The sequence below is a fragment of the Erythrolamprus reginae genome, chromosome 3 (assembly GCF_031021105.1).
Source record: "Erythrolamprus reginae isolate rEryReg1 chromosome 3, rEryReg1.hap1, whole genome shotgun sequence".
NCBI classification, from domain to species: domain Eukaryota; kingdom Metazoa; phylum Chordata; class Lepidosauria; order Squamata; family Dipsadidae; genus Erythrolamprus; species Erythrolamprus reginae.
In genome coordinates, this window is record NC_091952.1 from 116,942,271 (window position 1) to 116,964,687 (window position 22,417).

The window sequence follows — 22,417 nt, forward strand, 5'->3', positions numbered from 1 at the left end:
TTCTTTGGCTTTGCTCAAAATGAGAAAAGGGGGAAGCTTGAGTCTAAGTAGTTGGCATAATACTGAAAGTGAAAAATATAATTTTGGGGTGATGGGTATCAAATTCTGATGACTAAGAATTTTGCAGTCTGAATTGATGCGATAATATTTTGTCCCCTATAAAAAGCTTATTTCCCTGATTGGTTGACTGAATTTGCAATATTTTTACACCATGGAACCATTGAATCTGTTTTTCTTTGCAGTTATTTATCAAGAGCTGAGGCAAAATGATTGTTTAATCATTTGGCTTTTCACATGTATGTCATAGCTTCTACTTATGATAAAACATTGCTTATGTCACAAAGTTTGCACTATCTTCCCAATACAATAGAGAATAATGTCATCTCTATGCCACTGTGAAGGATGAGGAGAGGGGCGGCATACAAATCCAAATAATAAATAAATAAATAATAAATAAATGATAGTAACTATGATAACAATATGTTTGCTGCAATACATTATTAGACTGAGCAAGCTCATAATGTAGCTTGCTTTCCCTAACTCTTCCTTTCTCAAATAATTTAAGGTCAGTGCTGCTTAAATGATATGCATGAGCATATTTTACTGTTCACAGAGATGAAGTGTGCAATTTCCCAAGCCATTTAGTGATTTGGTTCTGAAGTGGTTTGGGGAACGTGTTTTTGGTAGTCCTTTATTAACTACTTTTTCATTTCAAAGTATATTTTGAGCGTGGTGGCAACATGTTCTTCTGTTGACCAGCCAACCAAGGTATCCTAAAAATCCAGCTATGTGACTGAGTTGTATACTATCTGAAATTAAAAGAAAAGCTTCCCTAGGCTACCACACCACTCCCAACCTTTCTTGGAGGGCATTTGGTCAATGAGGGAATTGAAGTTTTAAAGAAGCAGGGTTATGGCACTTATGTTTTTATCCCACAAATAATGTTGAAATGATAGATATATATGCATGAGAGGTTTCACAGGAGATTATATCATTTCAGCATAAGTGACATGAGGTTAAAGATGTGCTTGAATCAAGTTTGATTCCTGATGACTGCATGGATATTTCCTGGATAACAATAGAGAGCCAATTGGTATACTAGGCTGGAAAGTGGGAGACTATGAACTGTAGCTCCTTAGCTATTGAAGCAAGCTGGGGTGTTTGGGCCAGTCAGTCTCTCTCAGCCCAACCTACCTCATAAGGCTTTTGCTGCGGGGAGACTAGGAGGAAAATGGAGTTTTAGGTATGTTTGCTGCTTTGAATTATGGGGGGTGGACAAACAAATGGAAACACTTGACTTTTTGGCATCATAATGTTTGAACATGTTCAAATCAATCAAAACTTGACATATTTTAATGTTTTTTTAAAATTCTGTTATTTGTTATGTTTTTCAAACTACCTTTTTTAACAGAAATTTAAGGAAATTGGTTATAACCTTCTAGAAATGGCAGACCTCTCAGACTTTCAAAGAGGCCAAATTATTGGTGCTCGAATGGCTGGCGCTAGTGTAACAGAAAGTGCCTGAATGTTTGGCGCTTCAAGAGGTAATGTCTCAAAAGTAATGACTGCTTTTGAAAGAGAAGGAAAAACGTCCTCAGCCAAGCACAGGTCTGGTTGAAAGTTGAAGTTGTCTGAGAGAGACCGTCGGAATTGTTAGAGCGGATCGCAAGACCACAGCTCCTAAAATCACTGCAGAGCTCAATAGACACGTACAGAACCCAGTTTCCACAAAAACTGTTCGAAGGGAGCTTCACAAATTTGGATTCCACAGAAGAGTTGCAATTAGAAAACCTCTGCTGTCAAAGACAAATGTTTCAAAGTGTTTAGAGTGGTGTAGAAACCACCAGAAATGGTCCCTCAAGCAGTGGCAAAATGTGATTTTCTCTGACGAATCATCATTTACCCTTCTCCCAATCCTCAAATATGGTGGGGGTTCAATGATGATCTGGGGTGCTATTTCTTGGAAGTCGGCCGGGCCAATGATTTCCCTTCATGGAAGAATTAACAGCCATCACTATTTAGGACTTTTGGCCGACCAAATTCATCCTATGGTTCAATAACTGTTTCCAGAGGGGGATGCCATCTTTCAAGAAGATAATGCACCAATCCATAGAGCAAGAATTGTTAAAGAATGGCACGAGGAACATTCTAATGAAGTTCAGCATCTCATCTGGCCACCACAAACACCAGACCTCAACATTATTGAGCATTTATGGTTGATTTTAGAGATTCAGGTAAGAAGTCAATTTCCACCACCATCGTCTCTAAAAGAACTGGAGGGTGCTTTTACTGAAGAATGGACTAAAATTCCTTTGGAAACAATTCACAATTTGTATGAATCAATACCTCGGAGAATTGAGGCTCTATTTGCCACAAAAGGTGGACCAACATCATATTAAAAGATATTTTGATGATTTTTCAAGGTATTTCCATTTTTTCTCCACCCCCTGTATTTGTAAAAATAATAATGAAGGGAAATAAACAAACAAAGAAACAAATAAATAAATAAATAAAAACCACCACTTCCTCTTCCTCCCTGTTCTAGTAGAACTTTCTAGTAGTTCTAGAAAGTCAAGGAGCACAGTGAAATAATGAAACTATGATTAGGGTCATTTTGAGGCAGGGATTAAAAAGTAGTGCAAGCCATAAAAGAGGCTTAACGTACTTCTGCCAAAGTTAATGATCTTCTGCCAAAGTTAAATAAGGGGCAATGTTTTGCCTCACTTACTTAGCTCCATTACTTCACTGTGTGACCCTTGCTCTCCCCAAAAAAGTGAATCAATCTGTTTCAAAAAGTTGCACACTTCTGGATTGCATTTGGGAAGCACCAATTAAACTCATAATAAACCAGATTGTTGGATAAAGTTTGGAATTCTTTAAAATATTACATTGGCTAGAAGAAAAAAAAATTAAGAGTTGAACAATCACCTAATACAATACTATTCCCACAGATAAAATAGCTGCACCACCCAGTTCTTAAGTCTCAGAAAATGACCTTTGCATAGTTACCCTTGGATGTCAATGCTTATTGTTTCCCCCTTCCTTGGTTCCTTTCTTTGGTTCCACAGTTAGAAAGAAGAGTCTGAAAGTTGTGGACAACAGAATAGCAGCAGGTTTAAGTACTTTTCTTTCTAAAGTGCCAAACCATAAAAAGGCCCTGTACGTGCTTCATGCAAACACATGGTCTAGCAAGAACAAACTTTTGCCAGAATTCCATATTTGTGAATGCAGTAAACATCAGAAACAAAAAACCCCTCAAGCAACAGGATTTCCTAAACATAATTAATTTATTAAGTCAGTTTGGTTTAGTGGTTAAGGCACCAGCGAAAAACCAGGATATCCTTGAGTTTCAGTCTTGCCATAGGCAAGTCCAGTCCCGCTTTCTGAGCCCAATGCACTTCATACTATTGTTGTAGGGAAAATAGGAGGAAGAAAGCATATTAGGCATGTTCATTGTCTTGAATTACTTTTAAGTAATAAAGTTGGGATAAAAATAAAGAGAGAGGGAGGTAAGAGAGAGAGGAGAGAAAGTAAAAGAAAGAAAGAGAAAGAAAGAAAGAAAGAAAGAAAGAAAGAAAGAAAGAAAGAAAGAAAAAGAAAGGCTTTTTTCTTTGGTTCTGAATTCTTGTGACCCTTGATTGTACTTTGTTATGCTCAGAAGAAAAGAAAAAGTATCGAGAACTATACGGCAGGCTATGGGAATTTAGGCAACTTTTTTTTTAAAAAAAAGATAGTTTTGTGACTTCACTATTACTGAATCTCTTACTCAGCACAAAATCCCTTGCCCCAAAACCAAAACAATACACTATTTCCGCATGATTTCAAATCATACCCTCTCTCTTTCTTTCAGATTTTGGGAAATCTAAAATTGTGAAAAAATGAATAAGGGAGATTCTGTTCTTATTTTATTATAGGTTCTCCAGAAAGTATATAACTAAACCATTTTTTTCTTTTAGCTTACCTCCTTTTCACCTCTTAATGTAGAGTATGGAAGTTTACTTTAGAATGAGCATTTCCAGATGCTTTAGGTTTGGGTTATAGTTGCTATAGATATTTTAAAAGTTGCTATAATGTATGTGTAAAATTAGAATTGGATCATCAAATTTCACAAAAGAAAGGACAGTCTGGCAAAGAATACCAACATCCCAACCTCACTTATGATTAATTCTTCATCAGCTACTGTCACCTAATTTACTACAGTAGTAGGTTAACATTAGTAGAAAATATTTTACAATTTTAATAATATTAATTTTGCAAAAAAGGCAGCTTTATTTGGAAGCACTTACATCTTGTGATGATACATTTAACACTATGAACAAAAACATCTGCCCATCCCAGATCTTTGGAAACGTGGATAAAAATGCCAAATTGAGTCTAAATATCTGGCTTACTGTGTGATGAACAATAATAATAAACAAAAAAGAAAAAGAAAGAAAGAAATAACCTGAAAACAACAATAGAATGACTGTGGCAAAAGAAAGTAGAGATGGTACCAACAATAACCTAATTTTGGTGCAATGCCAAAAGAACTGAAGCATCACTTAGACATCATCAATTGCAAAAGGCAGCATTACTTGGAACAGCTGACATCCTCTGGCGAGGCCTTTAGCACCATCAAATAACATCTGCCTACGGGAAAGACTTGATAGGTGGATAAAAATGCCAAATCCAGTCTCAACATCTGGTTGACTGTGCGATGAACCATAATAATGGCAGAATGAATGCCTAAAATTCCTGGTTTACAAGTCCATTGTGCTTATAATATATCTGGAAGATTCATAAAAAGATTTCAGATGTTATATGAAATGCTGAGAGCAGTTGATGCATGGTACTATACATATACAACGTGCATGAGATTGTTGCGATTTCAGCAATAGAGAGTTTTCATAGAACACAAAAAATAACACCATAAATGATTTACTCATTATGTAAAGCCAAGATAGATTTTTTTTGTTTCCCAGCCTAGTGTTTAGAAAATGTTGATTTCTTCATGTTAATTCAGTTAACCCTTCAACTCACATTTTGGCTGATCCTAACAAAAATATTGTCCACCTTCCTACATTTGTTTGCCGTGATCGATTATCAGCTTTATTAAATTCTAGTTAATCAGCTTTAGTGATTATTAGCATTTTTAGGAAAAAAATTCAGTTTGATTTAGATGATATTCCTCAGTTATCTTTACTGCAATGAAAAAATACATAGAATACACAGAATTCATACTGAATGCCTGAGGAGAAATACTCTGGAATGCATTTATGTGTGTGCAGAGAAAATTATATCTCATCGTTAATATTTATTTCAATTCTCGGTGGCATTTTGATTTTTAAATAATAGGTAGCGATGTTGTATTTAAAGTAGTTGAAACATGGTAAAAATAATAATAGAAAAGATTGGCTTTTTTTCTGAGATGTGGAATAATGTAATCTGATTACAGAACAACAAGGGAAATTGTCAAGTACAGTGGTACCTCATCATACGAACTTAATTGGTTCCAGGAGGAGGTTCATAAGGTGAAAAGTTCATAAGGTGAAACAATGTTTCCCATAGGAATCAATATAAAAGCAAATAATGTGTGCAAATCCTTCAGGAAAATCCCAAACTTTAGAAGGGAGGCGAACAGAGGGCAGGGAGGAGCAGCTAAAGGGGGCGGGTGGAAGAAGCAAGGCTAGGCTAAAGGGTGAGTGGGAAGGAAGAAAGGCTGGGGGGGTCGCCCCTCCCTTTTCTTTTTTCAAAAGACACCGTTTCAGTGCCTTTGCAAGCACATTGTTCTCTGCAAAACCTTTCCTCCAAGCTGCCCCTCCCTTTTCTTTCTTAAAAAGACACCCTTTCGGTGCCTTTGCAAGCACGTTGTTCTCTGCAAAATCTTTCCTCCCCCAAGCTGCCCCTCCCTTTTCTTTCTTAAAAAGACACCCTTTCAGTGCCTTTGCAAGCATGTTGTTCTCTGCAAAATCTTTCCTACTCCAAGCCGCCCCTCCCTTTTCTTTCTTCAAAAGACACCCTTTGCTGTTCTCTGCAAAGTCTTTCCTTCTCCAAGCCGCCCCTCCCTTTTCTTTCTTCAAAAGATACCCTTTCAGTGCCTGCAAGCACGCTGTTCTACTTTTGTTAATACAAAGTCTTTCCCCCTCCAAGCCGCCCCTCCCTTTTCTTTCTTCAAAAAAGTGAAAAAAAAGAAACCCCTTCATCCCAGCAGCAGTGCTTGGGTTCGTAAGGTGAAAATAGTTCGGAAGAAGAGGCAAAAAAATCTTAAACACCGGGTTCGTATCTTGAAAAGTTCGTTAGAAGAGGCGTTCGTAAGATGAGGTACCACTGTACTTCCGCATTGGGAACAGAAAATTCTAATAGTGCACTGGAAGTTGCTTCAGTGGTCATACTTCAGTGATTGGTTTCACCCATTGCATTAAACCAGAGATGTCAAACTCAAGGCCCATAGGCTGGATCTGGCCAACAGGGTGCTTAAATCTGGGCTGTGAGGCCACCCTGGAAACAGTGAAGGAATGGCTCTTGGTGCCTCTGCCAATGAAAACAGAGCTTGGAAGGGCTGCTCCGTTTTCTCTGGCAATGGGTTGCAGGAGGCCATTGCAGCTGAAAACAGATCTTGGGAGCCTGTTTTCACTGGCAGAGTGCTCATGACCCCACAGGTGGCCCCCATACAAGTGATGTCAAACTGGTGATTCCCACCCTGGCCATGCCCACCTCAGTCCCCAAGATCAAACAGAACCCCAATGCAGTCCTCAATGAAATTGAGTTTGACACCCCTGCATTAAACTGCAACCCGTTCTCTTTTGGTCAGGGAGATGTGTGAACATGGTAATTAGCATTCTCAGTAAACCAAGATACCACATCTTGTTCAACAAAGGACAATTAAAATTATGATTTAGTACCCTATGTTAACACTGCAATTGTACTGGTAGGGAATGTTCAGATTGTTATTTCACAGTGAACCTGTTTCTTTCTATGAACATACTTATAGGCATAAACATTTCCTGCATCATTTTAAATGGCAGCAGGGTTGTGGTTTAGTCATTAAGTTGTGTACAACACTTTGCGACCCCATGGACCACAGCACACCAGCGTCCCCCCTGTTTTTCACTGTCTCCCAGAATTTGCCAAAACTTATGCCCACTGAATCATTTAACCATTTAATATTTTGCCATCCCCCACTCCTTTTGCCTTCAGTAGTTCTGGAGACCTCATCTACAAAAGGATACTGTATTGATAAAATTGAACGGGTCCAAAGACGGGCTACAAAAATGGTGGAAGGTCTTAATGAACTCAATCTGTATAGTCTGGAGGACAGAAGGGAAAGGGGGACATGATCAAAACATTTAAATATGTTAAAGAGTTAAATAAGGTTGAGAGAAGTGTTTTTAATAGGAAAGTGAACACAAGAACAAGGGAGCACAATCTGAGGTTAATTGGGGGAAAGATTAGAAGTAACGTGAGAAAATATTATTTTGCTGAAAGAGTAGTAGATGCTTGGAACAAACTTCCAGCAGACGTGTTTGGTAAATCCACAGTAAGTGAATTTAAACATGCCTGGGATAAATATATATCAATTCTAAGATAAAATAAAATAGCGTAAGGGCAGACTAGCCCCGAGTCTTTGGAGAGGGGCGGCATACAAATCTAATACTGTAAACTATAACTATAGATGGACCATGAGGTCTTTTTCTGCAGTCAATCTTCTATGTTTCTATGTTTCAGTCTTTCTGAATAACAGGGCCTTTTCCAATGAGTCCTCTCTTCTCATTTGATGGCCAAAGTATTTGAGCTTCAGGGTATAATGTCTTAAAGAATGCCTCAGGAATTTCGTTTAGATCCTGAAAAGAAATATGCTGCTCAAGTGATCAGTTTTGAACAGCCAGTCATAAGCAAAGGTAATTAAAGTTTAAGAAGCCTAAGGCTGATTTTAAAGTATTGTCTATTACTTCTGGGTAATTATTAGAGTATAAGATCCAAATGCAGGAGAGGGTAATGAGAATAACTGTGAGTCAATTGCACCACTGTAAGTAAAATAAGATTAAAGTACTAATCTTCTCTATGCTCGATTAACTAGAGGATTAAATGCAAAACAAGTCATCACTTTATGGGGATTGATTCTTTCATTGTTTGTTTTTTAGTAGGCAAATAGAATCTTCATTAGTAACTTGCCTAATGTTAAGGGAAACTATTAATCATTTTTACTGCTCTTTGAAAGGGAGCTGAAGAAAGGTTGAACAAGAGATAGCAGCTTATGCTGTAGCATCCTTCCCAGTGTTGTATTTATTAAACATGTTGTTTGATTTCAATACAAAAATGAAAGTTGATTTCCCATTTTCATTAGGAATGCAACAGTCAGAATTCTAAATGATCACAGCTGAATTCCAAGCACTAGCTTGGGAAAACATACGGTAGTTTATATTGCCTCAAGCAGGTTTGAGAGGGGTGGCAAGTAGTAAAGCTTGCAGAAGAAGAAAGAGAAGAAAGTAAGAAAACAGACTTCAAATTTCACAAGTACCATAATTTCTTTAGTGAAGATCCACTCTTGACTAGTTAATTTACAAATCTGTTGAGCAGGAGAAATAGCTCCCAAAGCATTGTTAATTCATTTAAAAACAATAGCTTTTCTGTAAGTACAGTGGTACCTCATCTTACGAACTTAATTCGTTCCATGATGAGGTTCGTAAGTAGAAAGTTCATAAGATGAAACAATGTTTCCCATAAGGATCAATGTAAAAGCGAATAATGCGTGCAACCCCATCCCAAAACTCACCCCTTTTGCCTTGCGCCGCTGGGAATCCCCACCTCCAGACTTCCATTGCCAGCCGAAGCGCTCGTTCTTGCGCTGCTAGGATTTTCCTGAGGCTCCCCTCACTGGGATTCATAGCAGCGCCGGCAAAAATGAAGGGAATCCCAGCGAGGGGAGTCTCAGGGAAATCCCAGCAGCACAAGTACGGGCGCTTCGGCTGGCAACAGAAGTCCGGAGGTGGGGTTTCCCAGCGAGGGAAGCCTCAGGGGAATCGCAGCAGCGCAAGAATGGGCGCTTTGGCTGGCAATGGAAGTCCGGAGGCGGGGCATCCCAGCGGTGGTGGCTTGGGTTCGTAAGGTGAAAATAGTTCAGGAGAAGGGGCAAAAAAATCTTAAATATCGGGTTCGTATCTCGAAAAGTTCGTTAGAAGAGGCGTTCGTAAGATGAGGTACCACTGTACTTCTGATTGCAAATAATATTCATAATGTACCACAGAATTTAACACTGTTAAGTTTGTTATTGAGACTAGATGCAATCCATTTTTAATTAGACTAGCCTGCAATAATTTGTATTAGATGAAATGTTAGTTTCAGTTTATTATTCAACTTGAATTTATTCTCAACCTATGCAGAGGTTAATGCACTTTGCTATCATTTTTTCTTCTTTCAATGGGTCTAATGTGAGTCCGACTTTATATGGAGTGTATTGGCAGTTCTTTGAAGGATCACAGATCCTTGGACAATAAATAGATATTGGACAACAAAAAGTCATTGCATAAACTTTCTCAAAGATTTATTCTTTAACTGCAGTTTATTTATTTATTTGCATCCCATTTTATTATTTTTACAAATTATTCAAAATGATAGACATACCCAACACACATTCCTTCTCCTATGTTCCCTACAATGACAACACCTCGAGGTTCGACTACTGTAATGCTCTCTACATGGGGCTACCTTTGAAAAGTGTTCGGAAACTTCAGATCGTGCAGAATGCAGCTGCGAGAGCAGTCATGGGCTTACCTAGGTATGCCCATGTTTCACCATCACTCCGCAGTCTGCATTGGCTGCCGATCAATTTCTGGTCACAATTCAAAGTGTTGGTTATGACCTTTAAAGCCCTTCATGGCACTGGACCAGAATATCTCCGACACCGCCTTCTGCCACACGAATCCCAGCGACCGATTAGATCCCACAGAGTGGGCCTTCTCCGGGTCCCGTCAACTAAACAATGTCGGTTGGCGGGCCCCAGGGGAAGAGCCTTCTCTGTGGCGGCCCCGACTCTCTGGAACCAACTCCCCCCAGAGATTAGAACTGCCCCTACTCTCCCCGCCTTCCGTAAACTCCTTAAAACCCACTTTTGTTGTCAGGCATGGGGGAACTGAAACACCTCCCCCGGGCATGTCTAATTTATGCATGGTATGTTTGTGTGTGTGTATGTTAGTAAATGGGGTTCTTTTTAAATCTTTTTAAATATTTTAAATTTATTTGAATTTGTCATGATTTGTTGTATTTTGCTGTGAGCCGCCCCGAGTCTGCGGAGAGGGGCGGCATACAAATCTAAATAATAAATAAATAAATAAATAAATAAACAGCCTTGTGAGGTGGGTTGGGCTCAGAGTAAGTGATTGTTCCCATGTTATCCAGCTGCCTTCCCATGAATAGAGCTTAAAGGAGTAAAATTAAAGTTAGCCCATAAGAGTTTACATAAAAATGAATTGTCAGACATCCAGATTTTGGCTGATTTCTCATTTTGCACAAATTTTTAATAGAACAGAACAAGAACAGAATTCTTTATTGGCCAAGTGTGATTGGACACACAAGGAATTTGTCTTTTGGTGCATATGCTCTCACTGTACATAAAAGAAAAACATACATTTGTCAAGAATCTTGAGGTACAACACTTAATGATTGTCACAGGGGTCAAATAAGCAATAAGGAAACAATCAATATTAATAAAAATATTAAGAATACACTAAAATAATTTTTAGTGACCAAGTGTGATTGGACACACAAAGAATTTGTCTATGGTGCAGATGCTCTCAGTGTACATAAAAGAAAAGATACATTTGTCAAGAATCATGAGGTACAACACTTAATGATTGTCACAGGGTTCAATATGCAATCAGGAAACAATCAATATTGTAAATAGTAAGGATACAGGCAACAAATTACAAGCATACAGTCTTAAGTGGGAGGAGATGGGTGATAGGAATGATGAGAAGACTAATAGTAATTGTAATGCAGCCTTAATTTGACAATAGCTAAGGAATTATTTCTTTAGCAGAGTGATGGCATTCGGAAAAAAAAAAACCTGTTCTTGTGTCTAGTTGTCTTGGTGTGCAGTCCTCTATAGCATCGTTTTGAGGGTAGGAGTTGAAACAATTTATTTCCTGGATGCGAGAGGTCAGTAAATATTTTTCCCGCCCTCTTTTTGACTCATGCAGTATACAGGTCCTCAATGGAAGGGAGGTTGGCAGTAATTGTTTTTACTGCAGTGTTCTTATATAGAGTTTTTAACAATAAATCAATTTAATTGAATCGCCATATGTGGACCTGGTTTTTTACACACTTTCTGCTTAGTTTTCGTCTATATTTTTAATTTTAATAATCTCCATGTTAATGATGATTTTTATAATTTAAATAACTCATATTTAGTTTTTATTTATGTATTCTTTTACATATGAATATAAAATAATATCTTATATTCTTTTTTTCATTGCCTATTGTATGCCCCCTAGAATCACATCTTGCGAGATGGGCAGCTCTATAAATTTAATAAATAAATAAATAAATAAATCAATAAATAAATCAATAAATAAATCAATAAATCAATAAATCAATGAATAAATAAATAATAATGTGGATTGTTTCTTTGACTTAATGTATTATGTGAATCTGATTACAATGTAGTAATTTCCGACTTAGCCAGCTGTGTTTTATCCCACCAGCTCCCTTGATTTGGTGCATTGTGTAAACTTGTACATTCAGATGATGTAGAATGAATGATACAATTTATCTCTAATGCCAATTTCTATGATTACAGTTGAAAATCTCTTTAGTACCTGTATGTGTGTAGCAGGGGTTCCCAAACTTGGCAACTTTAAGACTTGTGGACTTTAACTCCCAGAATTATCCTGCAAGCTATTTTTCTGAGAGTTGAAGTCCACAGGTCTTAAAGTTGCCAAGTTTGAAGACCTCTGGTGTATAGAAACACCCATGGAATACTCTTTCCATGCTGTCAGAAGCTCTGGAAAAATTGCCTATTGAAGTAAAAAAAACAAACAGAAAAGGCAGGGATATACCTGTATAACCCTAACCCTACCTAACCCCTTGCATGTGTTTCTCTGGACCATGCTATTGGAAGCCAAAATTACAGCTACTAGGAATTGTAATTATCTACCCATTTGTGTGTTTGTTTATTCATATCAGTATTTCTCAACCCTTGAAGCATGAAGATGTGTGGACTTTAACTCCCAGATAGCCATGCAGGCTAACAAATTCTGGGAGTTGAAGTGTACACATCTTCAAAATGATTTATATTGCTGCCCATCTCACATAAGTGACTGTGGGTAGCTTACAAGATTAAAACACAGAAAAACTTTCAACAAATAACTACCAGTTTAGCCCAGGGATAAACAATAGCCCCACTCACAGAAAAACACATCAATAACAGAACTCATCTATCCACTTGATCCAACTGCCTGGAGAAATAACCAAGACTTCAATCGCTGGCAAAATGTGCTCTTATTTTGCATCTGCAAAAAAAGACCATTCAATTCAATTCAGTTCAATTTATTAGATTTGTATGCCGCCTTTCTCCGAAAACTCGGGGCGGCTCACACAATAATAAAAACAGTATAATAATGGAACAAATCTAATAATAAAATTATATTAAAAACCCCAACAATTTAAAAACCATACAACACATACATACCAAACATAAAATATAAGAAAGCCTGGGGGAGATGACTTAATTCCCCCATGCCTGGCGACATAGGTGGGTCTTGAGTAACTTGAGAAAGACAAGGAGGGTGGGGGCCATTCTAATCTCCGGGGGGAGTTGATTCCAGAGGGCTGGGGCTGCCACAGAGAAGGCTCTTCCCCTGGGGCCCGCCAAACGACATTGTTTGGTCGACGGGACCCGGAGAAGGCCAACTCTGTGGGACCTTATCGGCCGCTGGGATTCATGACCATGACCCCATGAAAGTATTTCCCCCACAAAATATACTGGGGGAGCTAAAGTTTTCTTCATTTTGATTTGGTTGTACCCCTCCCTCTTTTAAAAAAGGTTGTGTGAATTAATAATAAATATCTAAAACCTCATTTATTTCAATAAGAAGGTTGTACACATGGGTTTAAATCAGCATTTCTCAACCTGGTAGTTTCCAAATGGATTGTACTACAAATTCCCAGATAGTGATTATTAATTTTATTGAATCCATGCATGCTGTCAGTTATTAAATATGCTACTACCATTCACTAGTCATATATGCGCATACTTTATGTCATTACTATTTCAACTCTGAACTTTTTTGTTTATGGAAAGAGACATTAGAAGTTTCTATTTAGCCTGATAACATATGATTAGTATTGTTTCCATCTATTACATCACAAGGTAGTTTCGCCCTCCATTTATGATTCGTGCAATCGCTTTGTACATAAGGGTTTAAAAGCATTTGGCTCTTGCCCCAAACTGACTTCATCTCACTATAAATCTCCTTATTTGTTTGTAACAAAGCTATTAACAAGCTGTGCTGGAGCCACAACAGACAAGAGATAAATTACTCAAATAAATTAACAGGTGCTGCAGAATAATTAAACCCGTATTAGGTGCATCTCACTTCAACAAACTTGCTTTGTAAAGAAGAAGGATTCCTTTTCATTGCACCCCATGACCTGTAATGGTTGCTAATTTATAATCTTATGTTTCCCTGGCAGGGTGATATCCAGCAGATGCTGATTGTTGGTGATCCCAGAGCAGCGTATGATTACTGTGAGCACTATAGCCCAGACTGTGATTCTCCTGTGCCCAATTCTCCCCAGGCTCAAGAACCTCAAGTGGAGGAAGTAAGCAATGAGTCTTTTTCTTTTCTTTTTTTTAAAAAAAGATTTATTATACTTTTGCAGGTATGTTGCATTCATGCTATTATAGAAGATTGATTTGAAGCTAAATGCCTCCCATTCTGAGTGAGGGAGAGTGTGAGAGTCAAATGTTGTCTCTCTATCCTATCGTACATGCATGTTTAATTTATACACAGACCACAAAAGGCTGCTTTTCTGAATAAATTCCTTCATTTAAATGGACAGAAATGTAATTTTATGGGATATTGGAATGCTGGAAATAACAAAGAAGCAAAGATACATTCTCTTAACTGAGGCCAGCCCATTAAAGCGGAGGTCTTCAAACTTGGCACCTTTAAGACTTGTGGACTTCAACTCCCTGAAGTCTGGGGAATTCTGGAAGTTGAAGTCCACAAGTCTTAAAGTTGCCCTTTAAAAGGGAGAGGCTTCCAAAACTGTGATTGATATTTCCAAATATGATTGTGACACAGTACTTCTCAGTGGAATGGAACTATCTCATATGGTAAAAAGGAAAGTTTAGAAGGCATTTGAAAGAGTAAGCTCTTAACCCTCAGCCTTCCTTTATTGTCTTCCAGGCAATCTCTCTGACTTCTTTGATATTTTTATAGAGTCTTCTTCCCCATAGTCATTCATTCATTCGATTCCTGCTCCATTTCTGGATTTTGTCATGGCGTATTAAAAAAAATACTGATCCCCCTCCCCCAAAACAGTCCTTGCTATTCTCCCACTGATCCCTAAATGCAATCACCAATCTTACAAAATAAGAACTGAAAAAGACAGAGAAATGCTAGTTGCAAATGCTGTTCCAACTTGACTTTCTATGCTTGTTTAAAAGGCTAACAAATCTATGGAATAAGGATATGGCTAATTTTATTAGATGCATGGACGATTTTGAAAAATTGCTATTTGATAACTGCATTGATTATAATGTACTAGTTAGATGCTTGATGATACAGTCTGGAATTTAGTATACAGGGTTATTCAAAAAGAATGAACCGATTTCATGACACAATATTTTATTAAGGAAAAGTAATACAAAATTCCAGTCAAGTCACAAGTATTCTAGTCACAACCAACTTTTATTTCCTGTCTTACAAGTGTTCAATGTGGCCACCATCTACAGCACAGGCAATATCAATGCGATAAAATAATTCCTCCCAGGCACATATCAGAATATCACAATCCACTCAGTTGATCACTGTTGTTAATCGATGTTTAAGGTCATCGAGGTTAGTAGGTAGTGGTGAAACAAAAGCAATCTTTTACTTAACTGCACAAGGAAAAAAAAATCACACACAGCTAGGTCTAGGTATCTCGCAGGCCAATCACAAAGAGCAAAGTCTTGGGCCCCCCAAATACAGAAAGCCTTCTCTTGAGGAATCATTATTTTGAGGGTAAACAAACAACTGAATGTTGCCAGAAGAACGACACAAATATATCACCCCTGTGGCAGCCATTCAGAACTTAGATAACCCCTCTTTCAAATGCTCATTGGCTCATTACATGCCAATAATTGAGAACTGAAGCAGTGTGTCATGAAATTGGTTCATTCTTTTTGAATAACCCTGTATATCCAGTCCGAGTAGGCTTTGATTGCATTTATGTTTTATATTTAAGGCTAAACACAATGTTTGCTTTAATTCTGAAGTCATTGGTGGCAGATTTTATTGAGGGTGCCCCTTCCTTCCTTCCTTCCTTCCTTCCTTCCTTCCTTCCTTCCTTCCTTCCTTCCTTCCTTCCTTCCTTCCTTCCTTCCTCCCTCCCTCCCTCCCTCCCTCCCTGCCTGCCTGCCTGCCTGCCTGCCTGCTCTGTTCATGAAATCAGATACATCTTATATTTATTTCTACAATGTTTCCCATTTGCCCAAAGGACAAAGATGAGAGAAAGGTGAACAGTGAAAAAGATCTTTACAACAGAAGCAATTAAGATCACAAATACTAAATTTTCCCATTATCCAAAGAGATAATTTTACCCAATGTAAAGTTTTTAAGGATTGAAACTGGGAAGTGGGATTTGCATGTAGTGTACGGAATTTTCCAATAACCTATGCTTTTTCTGCATGTGAATACTGTACTTATAAGATATTACAGTTGGCCTAAGAAAAATAGAAACATTATCACTTATTTGTCTCCTTGTTTATAGCAATTTAGATTGTGATTAATTGATTTTGCAACCTGTCAATTTTATGAACCTTTTTTTTTGAGATTTAAACCTTTATTTTGAGATTTTAAAAATATTTAAATGTATATTTAAAATTTATATTTCAAATGTGTTTAAGAAATATTTCTGAACAGTTGTTCAGACTGAAAATCAATAGAATCTTTAGACCTCAAAACAGAAAAAGAATTTGCATTTTCAAATTATGGCATTGATTTATTTTATACTTGAGCATCTCAGACCTGCTCTCTTTCGACTCCTCAGGAGCCACAAATAATTTAAATGTGAAGCTTCTATTTTGTATTATTGATTATTATATGACTGATGAAAAGTTGGGACCGCTCTAAATTGAATTAGAAGCTTTATTGCTTGTGGTAGAAACCTAATTGTTGAGCTGTTTAGGGTTCAAAATATCTTAAGGATGTGCGGTTATTTAAGATTGCTAGACAATCTAATGCTACCATTCTGTCCATACTTTCGGGTTTTGTTGCTAAAAATTTAGCATCCACATCATGTATCATGCATTTTAGTATCTCAAGGATTTAATATGCCTTTACTAATCTCATTATTATTTATTACATGCCTATTCTCTCTTTCATTAATACAAATTTCATAATCAATGCAATAGAGAAAAAACAATAAAACCAATTTATAAACATAAAAACCATAATTAAGGCAGGATAACACTGAGGTGATACAAAGGACATGGTCTCTCAGTGGCTAAGGTGCTGAGCTTGTCCATCAAAAGGGTGGCAGTTCAGCGGTTCGAATCCCTAGTGCCAGGTAACAGGGTGACCTTCTGTTACTTGTTCCAGCTTCTGCCAACAGAAGCATGTAAAAATGCATGTAGAAAAATACAGACCACCTTTGATGGGAAGATAACAGCGTTCTGTGTGCCTTTGGCATTTAGTCATGCCGGCCACATGACCATGTAGACATCTTCGGACAGCGCTGGCTCTTTGGATTTGTAACAGAGATGAGCACCACCCTCTAGAGCAGTGATGGCGAACCTATGGCATGGGTGTCAAAAGTGGCACGTGGAGCCACATCTGCTGGCATGCGAGCCGTTGCCTTAGCTCAATTCCAACATGCATGTGTGTACTGGCCAGCTGATTTTTGGCTCACACAGAGGCTCTGGGGAGGGTGTTTTTGGCTTCCAGGGAGACTCCAGGAGGATGGGGGAGGGTGTTTTCACTCTTCTCCAGCTCCATGGAAGCCTTTGGAGCCTGGGGAGGGCAAAACACGAATCTACTGGGCCCACCAGAAGTTGGAAATGAGGCAGTTTCCAGTCTCCAGAGGGCTTCCAGAGGGTAAGGGAAGCTGTTTTTACCCTCTCCAGGCATTGAATGATATGGGTGTGGGCATGCATGATAGCACTCTCTTTCGGCACCCGAGGTAAAAAAAAGTTTGCCATCACTGCTCTAGAGTCAGGAACAACTAGCACATGTGCAAGGGGAACCTTTACCTTACATATACCGTAGCACCGAGGTAGACAGATCATGGAAAGGCTGGGCAAATGAAAAAGCTTTCCATTCAGATATCTCATGGTTGCTCAGGAAGATCTTTAGAATAAAAGTGGGCATCAAGAAAAGAAGATATTTCCCAAAAAATCTTTATGTGATGGCATTCCCATAGGAGAATGCCAATCCCTAAGCAGTAGCTAAATAAATACAGTGGTACCTCTACTTGAGAACTTAATTCGTTCCATGACCAGATTCTTAAGTAGAAAAGTTTGTAAGTAGAAGCAATTTTTCCTATAGGAATCAATGTAAAAGCAAATAATGCCTGCAAACCCATTAGGAAAGAAATAAAAGCTCTGAATTTGGGTGGGAGGAGAAGGAGGAATGTTAGTACATGATACTCACCAGTATTTGGGGTTGCCATTTATGTAAACTACCAAATGTAGTTTGTACCTTTATAGATGCAATATACCTTTAAGGACTTTGGCTAGTTCGCCATAAGAGGGCGCCAGCTCTCTCTCCCGATGATGATGCTGGATAGCTCATTCATTCTTTGCCTTTACCTTGTGGGGGGAGTATATTCTACTTCGTGCTGCTATGTGTGGTTTGTTGTTTATTTCTACTTTGTGCTTATAAATATAAATATAAATATAAATATAAATATAAATATAAATATAAATATAAATATAAATATAAATATAAATATAAATATAAATATAAATATAAATATAAATATAAATATAAATATAAATATAAATATAAATATAAATATAAATATAAATATAAATATAAATCCCTTGCAAAACATGTGCAGCCACATACATTGGACAAACCAATCGAAGAGTGAGCCAACGCATTGCAGAACATGAGAATGCAGTTAAAAAAGAAGAAAAGACTTCCTCCCTTGTCCAGCACACGAAATTGACTTTGAAAAAACTAAATTACTTTCCAAAATAGAAAATTTATACAGAAGAATTACTAGAGAAGCTATAGAGATTGAGAAACGCCCCCTATGCATGAATAAAAGAGATGATACGTCCCGCCTACCAGAGATTTGGAAACCAGCCTTAAACAAAAAAACATATCAGAATAATCACCATATCAATCTTTCAAGTAAGTGTGATTCCACCAACCAATCAAATCACTAAAACATAGTCACCCAATCCATTTGCTACATTCAAACCAAATCTCCACCCCCAACACTATATATAAGGAAGAAATGGCAGTTACAAACATTCCATATTTACAGCAACACGAAGCTTAAAACTTCAGCCTGATGATGGTGAATGTGATTTCACCGAAACGTCGCATAGACACTCAAAATAGTACACGGGGCAAAACCCGAACTCAGAACAATCTACAAATATAATTATACATATACATAGATACATATACATACATACATACATACATACATACATACATACATACATACATACATATATACATATGTGTGTGTGTGTGTAAATAATACTTGTTTAGCATACTAAGTCTGTGTCATTACTGGCTGTATCACACACCCACACTTACCAAAAACTCTGCCCTGCGTATGTCGAAGGTCTCGCAGCCTAGCTGCACCGAGACATACTAACAAGGGGGAAGAGGAGGAGGACAGTCGCTGCCCAGAGTGAAGGGAGCATTTCCTTTCTCTGGGTGCTGGCAGAGGTTTATTCCCTCTCCAAGCACCCAGAGAAAGGAAAATGCTTTGTTCGCTCTAGACTGCCAAAACCTTTTTAAGCGCCACTGAAAGGCTCCTCTGGCACCCAGAAAAGCCTAAGATGGCTGGAATTAAAGGGGGAATGACAGAAAACGTCCTGGGAAATTTTTCCAGGCTTGGGTTCTTAAGTAGAAAATGGTTCTTAAGAAGAGGCAAAAAAATCTTGAACATCCAATTCTTATCTAGAAAAATTCTTATGTAGAGGCGTTCTTAAGTAGAGGTACCACTGTACAGTTGAAGCAAAAGAATTGATAGCAAACTATTCGAGGATTAGTTTGAGCTCCACTGAAATATCTACCAACTGTTTGTGAGCTTATAAATCAATAGGAGCACCATGTGTTGTACTGATACTACTACTAAGTAGTCCTCAAATTATAACCATTCATTTAGCATCCATTTAAAGTTGAAAAAAAATGACTTACAACCGGTTCTCACACTTTTAACCATTGCAGCATCCCAGCAGTCATGTGAATAAAATTCAGGGTAATGGCAACTGGCATATATTTGCACTGGTTGCAGCCTCCCAGATCATATGATGGCCATTGGTGACTTTCCTGGAAGACTTCCAGCTAGGAAAGTCAATGGAGGAATCTGAATTCACTGCTAAGCAACTGCAGTGACTTGCTTAACAGTTTGGGGCATTTAACTACAGTTGTGACTCAATTAACCAAACACCATATGTAGCGATGGACATTCTTGCCTCAACTGAGCTCATAAGTCAAGGACTACCTGTATCCTTTTGAACACAGCTTAAGAGTTGAGGCTCTGTCTTTTCTTCTGAAAGTTTTGAAAACTCTCAGTACTGACTTTGATAAACATTCCCCTTCGCGTTGTCCAGATACATTAAGCTAAGTTGAGATAAATCATATCATCGTAGTCTCAACTTTGGAGTCAAAGATGGGGGAGAAATATCTGTCTAACAATATATATTCCGGCCTTCTTTGCACTGGATTGGAATATGTATGTGCTACAAGCAAGGTTGAAAATGCCTCCTAAACAAAAGGTTTAATTCCTTTGCTTGGAATATAATCCCACCACTACTCAATAAATCTCAATACCTTGACTGAAGAAGTTGATCTCCAAAGGGAAGTCTGCTTCATTTGCTTTGGCTTCGCCCTATTTGCAGGGGACATCTGAAAGAAAGCAAACACATGTTTAAATTTAAAGTGTTTTATGGAAGGAAGAACCAAAGGAAGTCTAGCTATATTTTCTAAGGGACGTATTGCACTTTCAACCCCCCCCCCCCTCCAGTAATGTACTTTTCCTTTTATCCCAAATCCTGCTGTCTTTTTAGAGCTATTTTCCCCTAGAGACATAGTTCATATGAGACAACCTTTTAATGTCTGACACAAAAGACGTGCATGAGTTGGATATATTATCCTTAGTAAAGATAATAAAACGGTCTAGTTAGGACAGCATTTCAATGTATTTCCTGAAAGCAATTACAACGTCATCCATAAATATTTCAGTAACCTTTGATTCTCGTACAGTCTTTGGGAACTGACCTCTTCTAACCTCAAATTATTTAATGTGATAACAATTTGTGCCTTTGAGTCAAATTGCATGTAGCAGTGTAGAAAGGGTCTTTCCTTTCAGAAATGCTTTGGAATTCCTTCACTGGGGCAAATTGGGGGATGGGAGAACCTCAACAGTGCTGATAACATGTCATTTTAAAGACTAAAAGCAATGGATGATATCATGTACTAATATCCATTAAGACAGGGAAATATCTTAAAGAGAGAGAGCCAACCTAGAACTAACGAGAAATTTCCTGACAGTGAGAACAGTTAATTAGTGGAACAACTTGCTCCAGAAGTTGTAGGTGGTCTAGCACTGAAGGTTTTTAAAAAAGAGATTAGACAGCCCTCTTTCTGAAATGGTTTATGGCAGAGGTCCTCAAGCCCCGAGCTATGAACTGACACTGCCAGATACTGGGCCGCACATACAAGCGGAATCCCATCCGCAGGATGCAGGCAGCATGCAAAATCATAGCCCTTCCGATCCATGGAAAACCTCTCTCCGTGGAACTGGTCCCAAAAATTTGTGGGGCCACTGGTATAAGGTTTCCTGTTTGAGCAGGGAGTTGGACTAGAAGACCTCCAAGGTCCCTTCCAACTCTGTTACTCTATCTTTGGCCAGACTAGCAGCAACCTAATTCAACGAACTCCATCCAGAGATTGTCAGAATCAGAAATAGGGGCGGCATACAAATCAAATCAAATAATAAACAAACAAACAAACAAACAAACAAACAAATAAATAAAATAAATATTTCCAGAAGTCTGCAGCATATAATTTTTACAAACTTTAAATAGGATTTCTACATAGTAAGATAACCTACTCTGAAAGCAATCCCTAAAGCCGCCCCTAGTCTACGGAAAGGGGCGGCATACAAATCTAATAAATAAATAAATAAAATAAAAGCAATTTCTTCTTTTTTTGGAATTATACTAATATCATCCATTCAAGTTAGAAGGTAGACAAATTATGTAGTGCTTCCCTATGTCCTTCATTACCACCTTTGCCATTTAGCAATAACTTTTAAAATGCATTTAGTAGGATGTAAAATGAGCCTCCTTTGAATTTGAGATATTTGTTGCATTATTTATTGATACATGAATCATTCAACATGTTCAAGTACCAACATTCATTTACATTTTTAATATGAATAGGAGATCCTAATTGCAACTTGAGGGGTTTTTTGAGGTTTGCAACAATATTAAGAACAGACTCTGACCAGGAGCCACCCAGAACTGGTTAAAAGATGGGCAACTATATAAATCAGGGGTCCCCAAACTTGGCAACTTTAAGACTTGTTGACTTCAACTCCTAGAATTCTCCAGCCAGCATAGCAATTCTGGGAGTTGAAGTCCACAAGTCTTAAAGTTGCCTAGTTTGAAGACCTCTGATATAAATGTTCTATATAGCAAACAAACAAATAGGCATTTACGGATTGATCAGGGCAATATGAATTAAAAAGGTTCTCATGGAAATCAATATTGGAATTGCTTAAAAGAAGTATGTATTCATATTAACACACATTTGGAGTAATTGCCCTCCCCATTTGCAGGATGTGTGTGTATATCAATCAGTAGATGCTGGTAAGGGAGCATTCTTTCATTAACATTCATGCCAGTGTTGCCTATTTTAGATAGTTTAATTGTTCAATTCATTTATCATTACTTTATCTCTTCCTTTAGGAAAGATTTAATAAACTCCTCTCTCAATATTCCTTCAAACTCAAACATTGATTAAAACATAAGAATATTATT

The 22,417-nt window shown here is 37.9% G+C and overlaps 1 protein-coding gene across 1 annotated transcript in view; it reads left to right on the plus strand.

The window, feature by feature from the left end:
- Positions 1–22,417, plus strand: part of COL11A1 (collagen type XI alpha 1 chain) — a 308,095-nt gene that overhangs the window by 74,980 nt on the left and 210,698 nt on the right. The window contains exon 5 of the mRNA XM_070748567.1: positions 13,669–13,797. Coding sequence (XP_070604668.1) covers positions 13,669–13,797 — 129 coding nt within the window. The remainder of the gene's footprint in view (positions 1–13,668; positions 13,798–22,417) is intronic.